At 43.6% G+C, this 19,549-nt stretch overlaps 1 gene segment (V, D, J or C); it reads left to right on the forward strand.

The window, feature by feature from the left end:
* The window catches only part of LOC139229031 (Ig heavy chain C region, membrane-bound form-like), a 179,523-nt gene that overhangs the window by 135,017 nt on the left and 24,957 nt on the right, over window positions 1-19,549 (forward strand). Inside the window, 1 exon segment of the C gene segment in view lies at window positions 6,896-7,053. Coding sequence covers window positions 6,896-7,053 — 158 coding nt within the window.

The raw sequence follows: 19,549 nt of genomic DNA on the forward strand, positions 1-19,549 counted from the left end.
AAAGATTACGGGTGCTTTGAATCAGCTTACACTGATCCTCACCGTTTTTGGCTGCTTCCGGAGCTCCTGTGGTGTGCAATTAGCCAATGGCCTCTCTATTTGTAGAAGGGAATGAATAAAGGTGAACGAACATCCGGTCGCCCTTTAGAATGGCAATTATTCACTAAGACAGGCGATTGCCTGCTTTCAGACTTACTTATCCATTGGTAGCCAGATAATTTCCCGCATTTGCGTCTCTTCCGGCTCCCTTGCCGTTACCTCTGGTTACCCCTAAGGATCTATCCTTGATGCCCTCCTCTTTCACATCTACATGCTGCATCGCGGAGACATCATCCACCATCAGATACCACACGTACGCTGAAGACACCCAGCTCTACCTCACCATCACTTCTCTGAACCCATCCGCTGCCCCTGATTTGTGACGTTGTCTGTCCCTAACTGGTATTGGATGAGCAGAATTTTCCTCTCATTAAATATCAGGAAGACCGAAGCAATTGTCTTCGGACCTCGCCACAAATTCCATTTCCTAATCACCTAACCCATCCCTCTCCCTGACCATTGTCGCAGCCTGAATCAGACAGTTTGCAACCCTGGCAACATAACTGGCCCTGAGCTGGGATTCCGAATCCATATCCTCTCCATCACCATGAGTATCACGTGTAGCGAGTTGGTCTTACTGCAGGAGAAGGGTCCACAGCCAGATAGGGAATGGAAGACCAGCAGGAAGAGTAGTGCAAGGAAGGTAGTGCAGGGGTCCCCTGTGGTCATCCCACTGCAAAACAGATACACTGCTTTGAGTGCTGTTGAGGGGGATGACTCATCAGGAGTGGGCAGCAGCAGCCAAGTTCATGGCACCGTGGCTGGCTCTGTTGCACAGGAGGGCAGGAAAAAGAGTGGGCGAGCGATAGTGATAGGGGATTCAATTGTAAGGGGAATAGATAGGCGTTTCTGCGGCCGCAACCGAGACTCCAGGATGGTATGTTGCCTCCCTGGTGCAAGGGTCAAGGATGTCTCGGAGCGGGTGGAGGACATTCTAAAAAGGGAGGGAGAACAGCCAGTTGTCGTGGTGCACGTTGGTACCAATGACATAGGTAAAAAAAGGGATGAGTTCCTACGAAATGAATTTAAGGAGCTAGGAGCTAAATTAAAAAGTAGGACCTCAAAAGTAGTAATCTCGGGATTGCTACCAGTGCCACGTGCTAGTCAGAGTAGGAATCGCAGGATAGCTCAGATGAATACGTGGCTTGAGCAATGGTGCAGCAGGGAGGGATTCAAATTCCTGGGGCATTGGAACCGGTTCTGGGGGAGGTGGGACCAGTACAATCCGGACGGTCTGCACCTGGGCAGAATCGGAACCAATGTCCTCGGGGGAGTGTTTGCTAGTGCTGTTGGGGAGGAGTTAAACTAATATGGCAGGGGGATGGGAACCAATGCAGGGAGATAGAGGGAAACAAAAAGGAGGCAAAAACAAAAGACAGAAAGGAGATGAGGAAAAGTGGAGGGCAGAGAAACCCAAGGCAAAGAACAAAAAGGGCCATTGTACAGCAAAATTCTAAAAGGACAGAGGGTGTTAAAAAAACAAGCCTAAAGGCTTTGTGTCTTAATGCAAGGAGTATCCGCAATAAGGTGGATGAATTAACTGTGCAAATAGATGTTAACAAATATGATGTGATTGGGATTACGGAGACGTGGCTCCAGGATGAGCAGGGCTGGGAACTCAACATCCAGGGGTATTCAACATTCAGGAAGGATAGAATAAAAGGAAAAGGAGGTGGGATAGCATTGCTGGTTAAGGAGGAGATTAATGCAATAGTTAGGAAGGACATTAGCTTGGATGATGTGGAATCTATATGGGTAGAGCTGCAGAACACCAAAGGGCAAAAAACGTTAGTGGGAGTTGTGTACAGACCTCCAAACAGTAGTAGTGATGTTGGGGAGGGCATCAAACAGGAAATTAGGGGTGCGTGCAATAAAGGTGCAGCAGTTATAATGGGTGACTTTAATATGCACATAGATTGGGCTAACCAAACTGGAAGCAATACGGTGGAGGAGGATTTTCTGGAGTGCATAAGGGATGGTTTTTTAGACCAATATGTCGAGGAACCAACTAGGGGGGAGGCCATCTTAGACTGGGTGTTATTTAATGAGAAAGGATTAATTAGCAATCTCGTTGTGCGAGACCCCTTGGGGAAGAGTGACCATAATATGGTGGAATTCTGCATTAGGATGGAGAATGAAACAGTTAATTCAGAGACCATGGTCCAGAACTTAAAGAAGGCTAACTTTGAAGGTATGAGGCGTGAATTGGCTGAGATGGATTGGCGAATGATACTTAAGGGGTTGACTGTGGATGGGCAATGGCAGACATTTAGAGACCGCATGGATGAACTACAACAATTGTACATTCCTGTCTGGCATAGAAATAAAAAAGGGAAGGTGGCTCAACCGTGGCTATCAAGGGAAATCAGGGATAGTATTAAAGCCAAGGAAGTGGCATACAAATTGGCCAGAAATAGCAGCGAACCTGGGGACTGGGAGAAATTTAGAACTCAGCAGAGGAGGACAAAGGGTTTGATTAGGGCAGGGAAAATGGAGTATGAGAAGAAGCTTGCAGGGAACATTAAGACGGATTGCAAAAGTTTCTATAGATATGTAAAGAGAAAAAGGTTAGTAAAGACAAATGTAGGTCCCCTGCAGTCAGAATCAGGGGAAGTCATAACGGGGAACAAAGAAATGGCGGACCAATTGAACAAGTACTTTGGTTCGGTATTCACGAAGGAGGACACGAACAACCTTCCGGTTATAAAAGGGGTCGGGGGGTCTAGTAAGGAGGAGGAACTGAGGGAAATCCTTATTAGCCGGGAAATTGTGTTGGGGAAATTGTTGGGATTGAAGGCCGATAAATCCCCAGGGCCTGATGGACTGCATCCCAGAGTACTTAAGGAGGTGGCCTTGGAAATAGTGGATGCGTTGACAGTCATTTTCCAACATTCCATTGACTCTGGATCAGTTCCTATGGAGTGGAGGGTAGCCAATGTAACCCCACTTTTTAAAAAAGGAGGGAGAGAGAAAACAGGGAATTATAGACCGGTCAGCCTGACATCGGTAGTGGGTAAAATGATGGAATCAATTATTAAGGATGTCATAGCAGTGCATTTGGAAAGAGGTGACATGATAGGTCCAAGTCAGCATGGATTTGTGAAAGGGAAATCATGCTTGACAAATCTTCTGGAATTTTTTGAGGATGTTTCCAGTAGAGTGGATAAGGGAGAACCAGTTGATGTGGTATATTTGGACTTTCAGAAGGCGTTCGACAAGGTCCCACACAAGAGATTGATGTGCAAAGTTAGAGCACATGGGATTGGGGGTAGTGTACTGACATGGATTGAGAACTGGTTGTCAGACAGGAAGTAAAGAGTAGGAGTAAATGGGTACTTTTCAGAATGGCAGGCAGTGACTAGTGGGGTACCGCAAGGTTCTGTGCTGGGGCCCCAGCTGTTTACACTGTACATTAATGATTTAGATGAGGGGATTAAATGTAGTATCTCCAAATTTGCGGATGACACTAAGTTGGGTGGCAGTGTGAGCTGCGAGGAGGATGCTGTGAGGCTGCAGAGCGACTTGGATAGGTTAGGTGAGTGGGCAAATGCATGGCAGATGAAGTATAATGTGGATAAATGTGAGGTTATCCACTTTGGTGGTAAAAACAGAGAGACAGACTATTATCTGAATGGTGACAGATTAGGAAAAGGGGAGGTGCAAAGAGACCTGGGTGTCATGGTACATCAGTCAATGAAGGTTGGCATGCAGGTACAGCAGGCGGTTAAGAAAGCAAATGGCATGTTGGCCTTCATAGCAAGGGGATTTGAGTACAGGGGCAGGGAGGTGTTGCTACAGTTGTACAGGGCATTGGTGAGGCCACACCTGGAGTATTGTGTACAGTTTTGGTCTCCTAACCTGAGGAAGGACATTCTTGCTATTGAGGGAGTGCAGCGAAGGTTCACCAGACTGATTCCCGGGATGGCGGGACTGACCTATCAAGAAAGACTGGATCAACTGGGCTTGTATTCACTGGAGTTCAGAAGAATGAGAGGGGACCTCATAGAAACATATAAAATTCTGACGGGGTTAGACAGGTTAGATGCAGGAAGAATGTTCCCAATGTTGGGGAAGTCCAGAACCAGGGGTCACAGTCTAAGGATAAGGGGTAAGCCATTTAGGACCGAGATGCGGAGGAACTTCTTCACCCAGAGAGTGGTGAACCTGTGGAATTCTCTACCACAGAAAGTTGTTGAGGCCAATTCACTAAATATATTCAAAAAGGAGTTAGATGAGGTCCTTACTGCTAGGGGGATCAAGGGGTATGGCGAGAAAGCAGGAATGGGGTACTGAAGTTGAATGTTCAGCCATGAACTCATTGAATGGCGGTGCAGGCTAGAAGGGCCGAATGGCCTACTCCTGCACCTATTTTCTATGTTTCTATGTTTCTATGACCATCTACTTCTACCTCAGTAATATCGCCTAACTCTGCCCCGTCACAGATCACCTGCTGCTGAAACCCACAGCCATACCTTGGATACCTCAAGTCCTAACTATTCCAATATTCTACACGCCAGCCTCCCAACTTCCACCCTCCATCAACTTGATTTGATCCAAAACTCTGCTGCCTATATGTTACGTGGCAGCAATTCCTGCTCACCCATCACCTCTGTGCTCGGTGACCTGTTTTGGCTCCCGGTCTTGGCAGCACCTCAATTTGAAACATCTTACCCTTGTTTTCAAATCCCTCCATGGCCTTTCCACTCAGTACCGTTGTAACCTCGTCTAGTTCTGCTACTCTCAGCGATTTCTGCATTCCTCCAAAGCTGGCCTCTTGTTCATCGCCGATTGCCATCGCCCCGCCAGTGGTCAGCGTGCCTTCAGCTGCGGAGGACTAAGCTGTGACATTCCCTCCCTAAACCTCTCTGCGCGCTCTACCTCTCGCTCCTGTAAGACGCCAATTAAAACTCAGCTTTTTGATCAAGCTTTTCGTCTCCTGTCCCAATATATCCTTATGTGGCTTAATGTACATTTTTTCAGCTTACACTCTGGTGAAACGCCTTGGGACATTTTACTACCCTAAAGGTGCTATCTAAATGCACTCCTGCGATAATGGTGTTTTTGTATTCGCAATAAAAATATAAAGACACCAAAATATCAGAGTATTGGTATAACCCGGCAGTCTGCATAATGCGAGACTTGACAATGGTGACACTTTCTGGATATTTAGGGAATCGTTAACTTATTTTATTCAGACAGCAATAGCCATAGCAAACAGGGTAAACGCACAAATCAGGACATCATATGAGGCCCCTATGCGTATGCGTACCCTCCCGCATGCGTGAAAACCCAGAACTTGCAATCTTTCAAGAATTCGCTTGAAAGAGATTTTAAAAAGCATTAAAATAAAATGATATCAATCATTTTTACATTAAAACCCTGTGCAACAAGGAACGTTTTTTAGCCCCTTTAAAACACGTAGCTTTATTTTTCAACATATTACATTTTTGCTTTAAATATTTAATTAAATGCTATTCTAATTAATTTTAAATATGTGGAATTAAAAACATTTATTTGAAGTATAGACGTGTTTTGGGGTTATTCCCATTCATACATACGGAATCCCCATAAGCATAGATGGGGATTTCCATCGTTTATTGGTTGGGCGGATAACTGATCCTAGGGGCGCTTGCAAACCTGCTGCTCTCCTGGGATACTTGAGCTTCTACCCGCGGGTACCCGGAGCGGCCCAGAACCGGGAATCTCCGTACCTCCCGAACCAACAGGTACACGGACATTTTATTTTCGGATCCGACACATTTCCCCGCCGGAAGCCTGCCACCAATAATTCAGGGCTGTCGGGCCTCTATTACAGAACACTAGAGGCACCATACAGGAACATAGCAGACCAAGTATTATAGTTTCCACAAAATAATAATAATCGATATAACAGAGAATTGTAGAGTAATCCGGCACCTAAGAGTATGGCAGTGCCATCAAGGTGAGTCACAACTAACCCTAATGACAGTGAGGCGGGTCTAACGCTCTGTGTAAGTGATAATGTAAAATAGTGCCACCTTAACCCATTGGAATCGTGTCACACAACTTGCCTGTGTCCGCGAGTTGCCTTTGTTACAAAATCGCAATCGGTTTTCACAGTCCAACACAAAGTGCGTTGATCAAACACCTTGAGCCCGAAATGTGACCCCGTCCCGGTATTACTGACTATCTCTTATATCAGTTTAGCAGGTGAATCGCAAGGGATTTGATCCTATAATCAGTCCCCCCTTCTGCTAAGAATTTCACTCCTTTCAATACATTTTGATTATCTTTGTTGTCAGCTGCCCAATGAGAAATGATATTGCATCAAACGCTTGTCAGCATCATGAAGCTGTTTTCCCGGAATGGTAAAAATGTTGGATATATGTGATGTAGAAACTCAGTCCTCTGCCCTGTATACACTGATCTCTTCTCTCATCACACATCAATCGGCTCCCCATTGTCCAGAGAATCACTTTCACCCACATAAGAACATAAGAAAATAGAAATAGGAGCAGGAGTAGGCCATAAGGCCCCTCGAGCCTGCTCCGCCATTCAATAAGATCATGGCTGATCTGATCATGGACTCAGCTCCACTTCCCCGCCTGATCCCCATAACCCCTTATTCCCTTATTAGTTAAAATCCCATTAACATCGGGCTGGTTAATGTATTAATTACATTTTCAAGTTCCTGCAGACCAGTCTGTAATGCACCGTGTTCGTCACGACAGCTTGGTCCGTGTTGTTACACGGGCATTGTATCTATTCTGTGTTGAACCTGAACACATTTATAACTATATCCATCTTTTGATTCTAGAAATCCCTCCAATAAGGGAAGATTCAGAAGACCACGAGGTAGAGGAAGACGGATCAAAAAACCTCGATGAGAATGGCAGCGCCGCATCAACAGTGATCGCTCTGGTGATCCTGTTTATTCTCAGTATCGTGTACAGCGCTTGTGTAACCTTCCACAAGGTAAAACCCGCCTTCAATGCTATACTGACTCTGTGGAACTTCATTAGAAAGTTGAGTTTATATTTTAGATATCCTCATCACAGGCAGTCCCTCGAAATCGAGGAAGACTTGCTTCCACTCCAAAATTGAGTGCTCAGCTGGCTGTACTGTGCAATACGGGAATTACAATCTCTGTCACAGGTGGGGCAGACAGTGGTTGAAGGAAAGGGTGGGTGGGGAGTCTGGTTTGCCGCACGCTCTTTCCGCTGCCTGCACTTGTTATCTGTCGCTTCCCACAGTGACTACACTTCAAAAGTACTTCAGTGGCTGAAACGTGCTGTGAGAGGTCCGGTGGCCGCAAAAGGCCTGTATAAAAGGTCGTTTTTATTTTTTCTTGTTTAAACTTGCCTCGCTCTAGTGACACCCTCCCGTCACTTGTGGCGCTGTCGAAGCTCAGTGTTGCCTGTCACAGAGAATCAGCCTGTTCTGAAGATCAGCTCCGAAGAGAGCTACTTCTCTGCATCCATAATTGTTTTTTTATATTTAACTATAAATAGTGATATAAAATCAAAGTATTATATAAACAGAAGGAAAGACTGCATACCTTTAAAGTAGGGACTGGTATGTTAGCATGATTTTGTCCAAATATAGTCTATCCTAGAATCATAAAATGATAGACCGATAAAGCGAAAAGGAGACCATTCGGCAGGCCGGCCTGTGCCGGAAAGAGTTATACAATTTGTCCCAATCCCCTGCTCTTTCCCCATAGCCCTGCATTTTTACCTGCCAAATATTTATCCAGATCTCTTTTTCATATCGTATCTGGTGGTTTTGCCAATTACTTTAAATCTGTGTCCTTTGCTCACCGACCATTCTGACATTGGAAACAGTTTCTCCTGATTTATTCCTCTATCAATATTCCATTAATCTCCACTGCGCCAAGGTTAACAACCACAATTTCCATGTCTTTCCACATAACTGACGTCTTTCATTCAGGTTATCAATCTAGTAAATCTACAGAAAACCTTCTCTAAGGCCTTGACATCGCTGCTCAAGTGTAGTGCCCACAATTGGTCATAATACCCCAGCTTCTGCCTCACCACTGTTTCATTAAAAAAGTTCAGCGTAACTCAGATGCTTTTGTTCTCTTCCCCTCTATTTATAATGCCAATGACCCTTATGCCTTTTAACCAGCTTTTCAACCTGTTCTGCCACCTTCAAAAACGTGTGTACGTACACCCTTAGGTCTCTCTCTGCCTTTAACATTGTACCATTTAGCTTATATTGCATTTTCTCATGCGTCATACCAAAATGTATCATTCGAACTCCAATGCCTTGAATTTCATCTGCCATTTGTCTGCTCATTTCACCAGTCTGTCTAATTCTTCCTGAAATCTGTCACTATCCTCCTCATCATTTATTGCATTTCCACGTTTCGTGTCATCTACAGACTTTGAAATTCTGTTTTTTTTAAACCATAGACTCCGCACTTTCCATCCTTTCTTCTCTCAGCAACCAGTTCATACATACTTGTAAACTGCTGATGTTATATATATCTAATCAATCAAGATCAAAAATAGCAGTAGTTCCAAAATTGATCTCTAGGAGACACTACTGCACGCTTTTATCCTATCTTAAAACAGTCAATCACCACCAGTCTCAGTTTTCTACCCATTAGCCAAGGCCGTATCCATCTAGCCACCGCGCCTTTAAATTCATCAGCTTTAATGTTGCTTGCAAATCTATAATTGGTACCTTAGCAAACGTTTTTTGAAAGTCCATTAAGAAAACGTCAAACGCACCATCTTCATCTATCCGCTCCTTTACAGCATCAACGTAATCCATCAAGTTAGTCAAAGACGATTTGTCTTTAACAAATCCGCGTTGGCTTTCATTTTTTAGCCTATATTTTCCAAGTGCCAATTACTTTTTCCCGGAATACGGTCTCTAAAGTTTTCCCACTAACAACGTTAAGCTGATTGGCCTGTAGTTGCCTGTTTTTTCCTGCTTCCTTTTTTGAAAAGAGTTTAACATTTGCAATCCTTCAGTCCCCTGGCACTACTCCCACATCTAAGGAGCAGTGGAAGGTTGTGGCCAGAGGCTCTGCAATTTCCATTCTTACATCTCTCAGCAAAATTGGATGCGTCCCATCAGTACTGGATGACGTTTCCATCTTGAGGAATGCCAACATTTTAAGTAGTTCCTCTTTATCAACTTTTATCATATCCAATTTCTCTACTCTATCCTCCTTTACTGTGAAATTGGCAGCATCTTCCATATTGGTGAAGACCGAAGCAAAGTACTATTTTAGTACCTCAGCCATCCCCTCCGACTCCACAATAAGATTTCAAATTTTGTCACTAATCGGCCCCACCCTTCCTTTGACTACTCTTGTACTGTTTACAAATGATTGTGGGGTCGCTTTTACATCAGCCGCGAATGTGTTCTCATACACTCGCTTTGCCCCTCTCATTTCCTGTTTCACGTCTCCACTGTGCATTTAGTATTCGGCCTGTTCCTTTACTGAATTATGGATCCAACATTTATCAGCGCCTCATTTTTATGCTTCATTTTAATCTCAATATCTTTAATCATCAAAATAGCTCTAACTTTGGATGTCGTTCCATCCCCCCTCGTGCAAATGTGCCGAGTCTGTACCTAAACTACCTAATCTTTGAAGGCCTTCCATTGCTCATTTACTTATTTAGCTGTCGTTTTTTCATTGCAGTCCACCTGGGCCAGATCCATTTAAACTTACTGAAATTAGCCCTCCTACAGTTGAATATTTTCACGCTGATTGCTCCGTGTCCTTTTCCATAATTACTTTAATCCCAATGACATTGTCATCTCTGGTTCCTTAATGCTTTCTGTCTGAATAATACTCCATTCGCCCCATTTCATTCCCCACTACTAGATTCAACATCCTTGTTGGGCTGGAATCAAACTGACCAAGAAAATTCTCCTCTACATATTTCAGGAATTGCTCCGCACTCTGCTCTTTTCACTGTTAATGACCCAGTCTGTAGTGGGATTATTTAAGTCCCCTATTATCACTACTCTAAAGTTTTGCGTGAAAATTCGCACCTCTATTTCATTCCCACTATTTGGTGGCTTGTATTTAACACCCAGCAGCGTAAAGGCTATTTTATTTGTCCATAATTCTAACCAAATAGATTCTGTCTTTGAACCCTCAAGTACGCCATCCCTTTCTAGTGCGATAACAGTATGTTTGATCAATATTGCCACCCTTCCATCGTTTGCCCTTCCCTATCTTTTGCTAATGTGTAGCACACAGCAACATAAAGGGGCCATTCCTTCCCTTGTTTGAGCTATGTCTCCGTCTTCCTGCCTCGGAACTGGTCCCAGTGCCCCAGGAATATGAAGCTGTCTCTCCTGCACAATTTCTTCAGCCGGACGTTAACCTCCTTTTATCTTGCTGCTGCTATACTCACTGGCCCGTGGCTTATTAGTGATTATCAACGCTGAGGTCCTTCTCTTTAACGTGTTCCCTAGCTCCTGAAACTTTGCCTGTAGGACATTAGCCATTTTTCTAGCTACACCGTTTGTCACTACTTTTGGCTGTCCGCCTTCCCCTTGCAAAATGTCTGCGCCCTTTCAGTGATATCCTTTACCCTTGCACAATTGAGGCAATCCACCTTGGGAGGCTCACGTCGGCGTTTGTAGGAACGCCTGCTTATCCCCGTGACTAGCGAATCCCCTATGACTCCTGCATTTCTACATTTTGCTGTGCCTCCCTGTGCTGCATGTGTCCCACATTCCTGTGGGTGTGCCCGAGACTGCATACTACGAAGCACTGAAAAGCGGTTTGAGTGTGTCACCATCCCGGAGGATTCCTGCGCTACATGACTCTTCCTACCTTGCGGGTTGACCATACACTTTCTAAAACCCTGCACTCTCTATAGCTGTGCGATGACCAGCTCCTGGAATTTTCAGGGAACTATCAGCATCCTGTATTCCCTGCATTGACACAGAAACACTGAGCTTGATGTTGTGCAACTGGAGGCGATTCATGCGCAGGTGTTTACACATGAAGCGTTCTGGCGTTCCCACAAGGCACATTCATTGCAGGCAATAGGTATCAGCTGTTTTCTTAAAAGTCTATCTAGCTATGATATATATTGATATAGATAGATATAATTTTAACTTATCCGCTTAGATAAAATTAATTACTCTGCTTATTTACTGCTGCGCCATGTTTTAAAATGCCTTGTTCTTACTCTGCACCGAATTCCCGCTTTCACCAAATTCCCGTCATTACCCTGTTTAGAAAGCCATCCCAGTTAAGAGAATCAGTCAACTCTCGCCCAGCCCTGTGCCTTAGCAGATATATTCCTCAAATACATACATTTTAGAAATAACCTAATTACAACCAACCAGTCAGCAGCCAGGCACAATTAACCTGCAGTTTAAAGTAAATGTTAAAATAAGTAATCTAGATTAATTGTGAGTTTGATAACACCGCACCATCTGAACTATTCGCAAACTACTTGCCAGTTCTTTCTGCATTAAGCACTTGTTCGGGTACATTTTCATTTCCTTCTCTTCTTAATGCCACTCAGTTTAGCAGATTCACTCAACTCTCATCCAGCATTGTGTCTGTCTATTTGCCTATCCACCTATCTATCCATATGCCTGTTTGTCTGTCAGTCTGTCTGTCCGTGCGTCCGCCTGTCTGTCTGTCTGTCTGACTGTCTATCTGTCTGTCTCTCTATCAAACTATTTCCCTATCTGAGTTTATCTCCCTCATGCCAAACATATGTAGAATTCCCTAAGCATTCCAGAGGGCGATTCGAGAGCAAATGTTGTCCACGGATAGGCCGCTGGGGACAATGAGGCAGCGTGTAAGGATGTAATTCAGTTCCCTTTCCAAAGTTATACATTTTGCCCTTATTTTTCTATTGGCATTATAGATTCTTAACTCCACATTTGAAATTTAGATTCTCCACCTGTATCACGCTGTAGTTACACATTCCAGCCACTAATAATGCTGTAGTGCTTTGTACTACCCCCACCTCCTCTAATCGTACTACAGGGAAAGATCTGTGCTCCAATCTACTGCATCTCTCTGCTCCTGAAACAGCCATAGGTTTTGCTATTTAGCTATAATATTACCAATGTAAAATCAAAGTATCGCCTAAAACCCGTCCATGACATTACAATGGCAAATTAATAAACTGACTCAGAATGTGAGATGCATACCTGTAATCACTTCACCGGAAGAGTAAGGAGCAGGTGGATGTCTATACAAGATTACTGTTAATACTAAACAAATAGGTGAATTAGACTGTGAAAACACCAGTCAATTGCAAAAGAAGATAGATGCAATGCGCGTGTGGTCGATGGATGGCAAATCATGGCAAATCATGCAAAAACGTGTGAGGATGAGCACTTTGTGTGTAAGAATGGTAGATGGGAATTAAATGGAAATGGCGATGTTCTAGGGAGATATACATGAACAAGCGATGTCGTTACCCAGGACAATATGTCGCTGAAATGTAACGGACAATCAAAAGGGCGAATGGAGTTCCGGGTTACAGATCAAGCTGTATAGAATAAATAGCAGGTTAAACAGATCGCCAACCGCATCTCATTTGTAATATCGCACTCAGTTTTGGGGGAATTTACAGAGACTATGCTAGGTTTGCGAGGAGTCCAGCGACAATTCACGAGGATGCTTACCTTTTTCTGAGAATTGTATAATTATTGTTGCATGTATAAAGAGGGATAAGAATGATTCCCTTGTCATTTATGCACTCGCGACTTGTGAGGCTGCCTGGACTTAGGCGTGTGGCCATTGATTTCTGGAGGTTAACTGAGAGGAGAAACCTCCTCACATTTCAGCGCAGTAGTCCATCATCCTGTTTTTTTGTTGCACACGTGTGACTATTCAGTCTGTTTGCATTCATCAACCTCACTCTGTTACTCACTGGGTTATCATTATATTATTTCCACTGCAGGTGAAGTAGAGGCTGCTTGGCCAGAAGGCACTTGCGGCTTATATCAAGGCTTGTACGGGAACTTCCGTCGGAGGTTGACCGCAGACGGGACTGGATTACCTCGCTTCCTCCCCGTTATCTGCTGTTGCGCTGCACCAGTTCATGTCGTATTCCTATATAGTCTTATCCAACCAACAAAACTGTTTTCTTCCTTTTCTTTTATCGTTCAGTTCTTACTCCCGCTTCATTGAGTGTCAGTACTGGTTAGAATTTCGCCTCACTGTCGCAAACCAGTGAACTGGGAAAATTCCACAGAATCCACTACTATAAACTGCGGAGAAACAATGGAATGTCCAGGAGGGATAGGTTGAAATTTACTGTGTCTGCAGGGAAATTCGATGACTCGATGTAATATTGCATTCAAATGCCGCTCCTTAGATAAAGGCTCGATTTATTAAGAGATTAATGAGTGGCGGTCTCTTCTCATATTCAAAAGCACGGCTCCAGGTGACCTTCAGAACTATTAAGCATTTATTTTGCAATCTTTCACTATAAGATCACTTTAATTTTGCGAATGCTTTATGATTGACCTCCCAAATGATTAGCAAAATTATGTCATCATTTTCAGGTCAATGCTCTCCTGTCAGATTGGCTGATTGTTCGCTCTCTTGACTTTGGGCCAATCAGGCGGCGGAGTCAAGGGCTTCTCCAATACCACATCCCAGATTTAAATTTGATACGACCAGTGCTGCACTGGGGGAGGACTGCATTGTCACACGTGTCACGTCAATCAGATGAATCGATAAAATCAGGCCACATCAGCCGGTGCAGAGCTGGGGACTTATACAATGGCCAACATTCTCACATCCAAAAATATAACCGAAACAAAGCACCAGTTTTACTTGTCTCTCATCACATTTGAGGGACCTTACTTTACGTACATTTACTTAAATAACATTGGTGGCCGAGATTTACTGGAATATACGGCTTCCCAACAATGGAAGAACGTTTCCGCTTTGCAACACACTTCTGTTCAGGCTGTAAGCTTGATCCTGAGCTTCCGGTCGCCTGTTACTTGAATTATCCACTCCACTCCCACTATTACCTCTCTGCCGTCGACTTCTGATACTGTTCCAAAGATGCTCAACGTATGCTTGAAGAAAAATAGCTTATCTTTCAATTAGGTACTTTACAGCCTTCTGGACTCAACATATAATTCATTAATAACTCCGCCCCTATTTTTTACAGCTAGCAGCGTTAGATGTTTCAGCCATTCCCATTTACACCTCTTCAAGACACATCTTTTGTTTCTTTATTTGTCCCACTACCATTTCCTTTTGCTTTTTACAATCATAACTTTTGCCATTCAATCAGTCCTGCCTTCCACCCTATCACAGAACTCCCATTTTATTCTTTACTCCACTCTCCTTTACCTGCTCCGGCACTTGCTTAAAATCTGTTACATCTCGTTCTGACGAGCTGAAACGTTAATTCTGATTCTCTCTCCACATATGGTGCCTGGCCTGTTGACTGTCTCCAGCATTTTCTCTTTGTATTTCAGATTTCCACTATCCGTGTGGTTTTTTTAAATATTAAACTAACCACATTGTTCCATTCAATGCTGCGCACCATTCCCGAATGTAATATATTGATTATTGCTGCCCACGCTGTCTATCGCTGTTTACAGCCTGTCGTGAGCACCCAGATCCCTCCAGTCTGTGACTGCGGGATATTGCTCCTAAAGTCAAGTTACATGCTATTTACTCCAACAATAGTTCTGCCTCTGCATGAGTATGAATCCCAAAAAGTTAGTTTGCAGGTGCAGCAGGTAATCAGGAAGGCGAATGGAATGTTGGCCTTCATTGCGAGAGGGATCGAGTACAAAAGCAGGGAGGTCCTGCTGCAACTGTACAGGGTATTGGTGAGGCCGCACCTGGAGTACTGCGTGCAGTTTTGGTCACCTTACTTAAGGAAGGATATACTAGCTTTGGAGGGAGTACAGAGACGATTCACTAGGTTGATTCCGGAGATGAGGGGGTTACCTTATGATGATAGATTGAGTAGACTGGGTCTTTACTCGTTGGAGTTCAGAAGGATGAGGGGTGATCTTATGGAAACAATTAAAATAATGAAAGGGATAAACAAGATAGAGGCATAGAGATTGTTTCCACTGGTCGGGGAGACTAGAGCTAGGGGGCACAGCCTCAAAATACGGGGGAGCCAATTTAAAACCGAGTTGAGAAGGAATTTCTTCTCCCAGAGGGTTGTGAATCTGTGGAATTCTCTGCCCAAGGCAGCAGTTGAGGCTAGCTCATTGAATGTATTCAAGTCACAGATAGATAGATTTTTAACCAATAAGGGAATTAAGGGTTATGGGGAGCGGACGGGTAAGTGGAGCTGAGTCGACGGCCAGATCAGCCATGATATTTTTGAATGGCGGAGCAGGCTCGAGGGTCTAGATGGCCTATTCCTGTTCCTAATTCTTATGAAAGATCTCAGGTGACACAATCCCAGCTGAAATTTCTCGGCTCCGATTGTGAACTTTGATTTTTAAATTGCTTACTAAATGTTTTGATGAATTATGTAGGATTAAGTCATTGCAGAATTAAATGGAATTGTAAATAATTCTGGCGCAGGTTGGATAACAGAAAGGCCCACAGGACAGGGGATAAAGAGTAGATGAGATTTACATGTGTTTTATAGGGACAGGGGATAGTAAGGGCAAACACACAGCACTGAAACACCCCACCCTTGTTAAATCACACGACAAAAAAACTGAGACCACCTCACTTTCAGCGGGGTCTGGTGGAGAAAGTCTGCTCGTTCTGCTATATGTTAGCAGAATCCTGGAATAGCAGCTGTGTTTCTTATGTTGGCTATTTGTTAACGATGTGATCACGATGTTGCTGGGTGGGGTATCAAGGGATATTTTCCTACCACTTTCCTGAGGTCGTAGACACACGTCCAACGGTGTAAACCTTCCTCGTGGATCTTTGAGTAATAACTGCCCGTAGACTGCACAGAGGTTCCTGCCATTTCCTGTAGGCAAAAAATGAATTGAAGTAATTTTATGGTTGAACAGATTGGTAACAAAGGGGTAGAATTTCGGTCGCAGGCTTCCCGCAGGCGGATGCCTCGGACGCGGAAAACATCTTCGAACTGATCTGGTGGTCCGGGAGGTTGGGCAACATGTGGTCCTGGGCCTCGACGGGGTGTCCTGCTAGTGGCCCACTTATCCTAGGAGCGCATGCGGTTCGCAAGAGCCCCTGGAATCACACGGTCCTGCCCAACCAAGGAATGGATATGGATGGGTATCCCGATCCATAACGAACGCTGTTCCGTTTTTACGGAGTTTCCATAAATATGAATGGGAATACCCCCAAAAAATACTCAAACATATGAAATACATTTTAAAAAACGCATTACATTTTAAAAATTAATTAAAATGACATTTCGTTAATTACTTTTAAATAATACTTCTTTCAAATATGTTTTAACGGGGCTAAAAATAATCTTACCGTATAAAAATGGTTTTTAATATATAAATGAGTGATAAACAATTATTTTGCTCTTTTTAACACTCGTCTGCTGGTAAAAGCAGGCCTTACATAACGAGCAAAGAGAACCGACATCAGAGCCCGTGTAACATCATTGCCCACAACTATAACATGTCTCTAATTTCAGAAAAAACCCTGGATTCTGATGTTGTTAACAATTCCATTGGTAAGTGAATGAAACTGTGATATTAGGACCGATTTCGTTTCTTTAAAGTAATGAAGCGGCATTAGGAACAGGAATAGGCCATTTAGCCCATACAGCGCCGCCATTCAATTAGATCCTGGTTGATATGTACCTAAGCTCCATTGTCCCCGCCTTGGTCCCATGTCCCTTGATACCATTTCCTGACATGATCGTATTTGCAGTGATTTGTCTCAAATAAAGTGTCAGAAACAGTCGGTCCAACTCTTACTGGTGTGGAAACTAGAACAATAGATTTTATGCTCCACTTTGCTTTGAATGTTATAACTGTTTTATTATTGTAAGTTACTTTTCGACGCTGCCATTACATAGGATTAGAAGATAATAAACATAACTTGCATCATGCATTCAATGCGTTTATGACTGAATGTTCTGAGTTTAAATCTAACACTTATTTTCGGTGTACATTTTTATTCACCTTTTAATTGTCTTAAATGATTAAGTTAACAAAACTCACGAATGAACATCATACATTATACACCTTCAACAAATAAGATTATCTAGTTATTAAATTAAGTTCTGGAATATGGCGTACTGAATTCCATTAATTTACAACAGATATTAAATGGACCGGAACAACTGGAGGGTTCAGTGTGTTACTGGAAAATGGGAAATAACCCAGACAATTAACCCGATTCAATCATGAAGCGGTATAATAATTTTTACAAGATCCATACATTATAAGTCATTTATTATTCAGTCTTAGCATAAATGTTCTGGTAATTATTTTGATGAATTAATTCATTCATTAATAACGCAGAAATCCAATCATCAATTTAATCAATGCAGCTAAATTTAGTGAATTCATTCTGTATTTAACTGCGGGGAACTAAAGGCTGGAAATTGCTACTTGCGATATTCCGCTATTCAGGTTTAGCTGCTTTCTGTGACTCTCTGTTCCTTAACTTGAAAGTTTAAGCCGTTTGACTTAAACCGCCTATGCCGCCATTGAAACAATATTCAAGGGCTCTCACACCAAAGTGTTGCTGCACTGATATCACAATCGGTAATTTACAGCGACACATCCTTAAAATTACCAGAAGCACTCAATGTCTAAACAAACCACTTGGCACTGTTCATGGTCCAATGCTGCATACTTTCCCATGATGCGCCCTGTCTCCTGGTTTAAGGCAGGAGGTCACACATTTTAAACGTAACATCAATGTTATAACAACACCTTGTACTTGTCGAGCGCCTTTAACATAATTATGCGGCCCAAGGCGCTTGACATGAGTGTTATGAGACAGAATCTGACCCCGAGCCACATAAGGAGAACATATGACTCACCGATATTGGAATTTTCTTGGAGCAGCTCCCGCTCTGCAAGGGTAAGTTGGCAGAACCTCTGAAGTTAAGCCGACGGAGCAAGATGATGCATCAAAGAAATTCCCTTCAACATTTGGTGGAAATTTGCCTGTGTGCTATATTGGCGGAGGCGCTGCCCTGTTAAACATAAATAGGTTAACACGTTATCAAAAATAGGAATGCTAAGCAAAGTGGGAAGGCAACAGAAAGTTAAAATCCCGCAGAATAAATCAAGGACCAAGAAACCAAACAAATGAATAATATTCAGTCTAATAGCCAGGAGCCGGGTTGTGGAAGCCACTAAAACATGCCGCCCATTGAAGAGATCTTGGGAACACATTGACCTGTACCCGGTTTCACCAACCTGGTTCTTACCTTTCATATGATCTGAAATATGACCCAGGAAAGTCTCACTCTGTGGTACCTGCGCTGGTTTGGAAGGGTTTAAAATAACTCTTTCAAATGGGGCAAGTATCACAGCAATAAAATAATACCGAAAATGAATCAGGGCGAAATTCTAGATCATCCTACGACACATTTTTAACCCACTGCCGTTAAATAGAAGCTAAAGCAATCTAACTGGATGTCTAGCGGAGCGGGTGAAGTGTCGTACTATCAACATAGCTCAATTTGCGATCTCTGATTGCTGGTGTCTGAGGGCCAAGAAGATGCACTTTGTGTGACGGTATTGCGCGCCATCTAGTGACCAATTGCTGCTGCTGCAGTAATATCTTCTTCGACGGTGGAAGTTGCCCGTGCGTGAATTATTTCACCGCCGGGTGGGGTTGCACATCAGCCACCACACGAACTTGACAGAGCAAGGTCTTCATCCAATGGCAAGGCGAACCAAGACGATTGGAAAGCAGTCTCTGCTGCATGGGCCAGCACACACACACACTCATGCTCCCACTAACCCCCTCCCTCCCGCAGGTCCTCTCGCCCTGGTTTTCAGGGAACTCGGTGCAGGTTAGCACATTGAGCTTGGAGCAGCTTGTGAGTTAGATCATATAGTACTGACAATGTACCCGCCTCCCCCCGGGCCGCTGCTCTCCAATCACAGGCGCTGCTGCAATTTTTCCCAATCTCTCTCCTGCCCATCGCGCTTTGGTCTCGGGTCCCGATCACGCTGCTGGACTTGGCCTCCTGACCGCGCTGCTGGACTGGACCTTCTGACTTCGCGGTTGGAATATTGGAGCATAGGGACAGGACTGAGTCATTTAGATCGTTGAGCCTGTGACTGCATTCAATTAGATCATGACTGATCTGTGTCTCAAATCCATTTACCCGCTTTACCGACATGTCCCTCGATACATTTACCTCACAAAAATTTATCATAACAAGGTCATAACTTAAGAATTATGAGCAGGACTAACTCATGTGGCCCCTGGAGCCTGGTCCGCCATTCGATAAGATCCATTCCACTTCCGTGCCCTATCCACCCATTCCTAGATTATCCTAGCGTTCAAATATATCTCTATCTCAGTCTTGATTCAGCA

Source organism: Pristiophorus japonicus, chromosome 18 (genome assembly GCF_044704955.1).
Source record: "Pristiophorus japonicus isolate sPriJap1 chromosome 18, sPriJap1.hap1, whole genome shotgun sequence".
Taxonomy (NCBI): Eukaryota; Metazoa; Chordata; class Chondrichthyes; family Pristiophoridae; genus Pristiophorus; species Pristiophorus japonicus.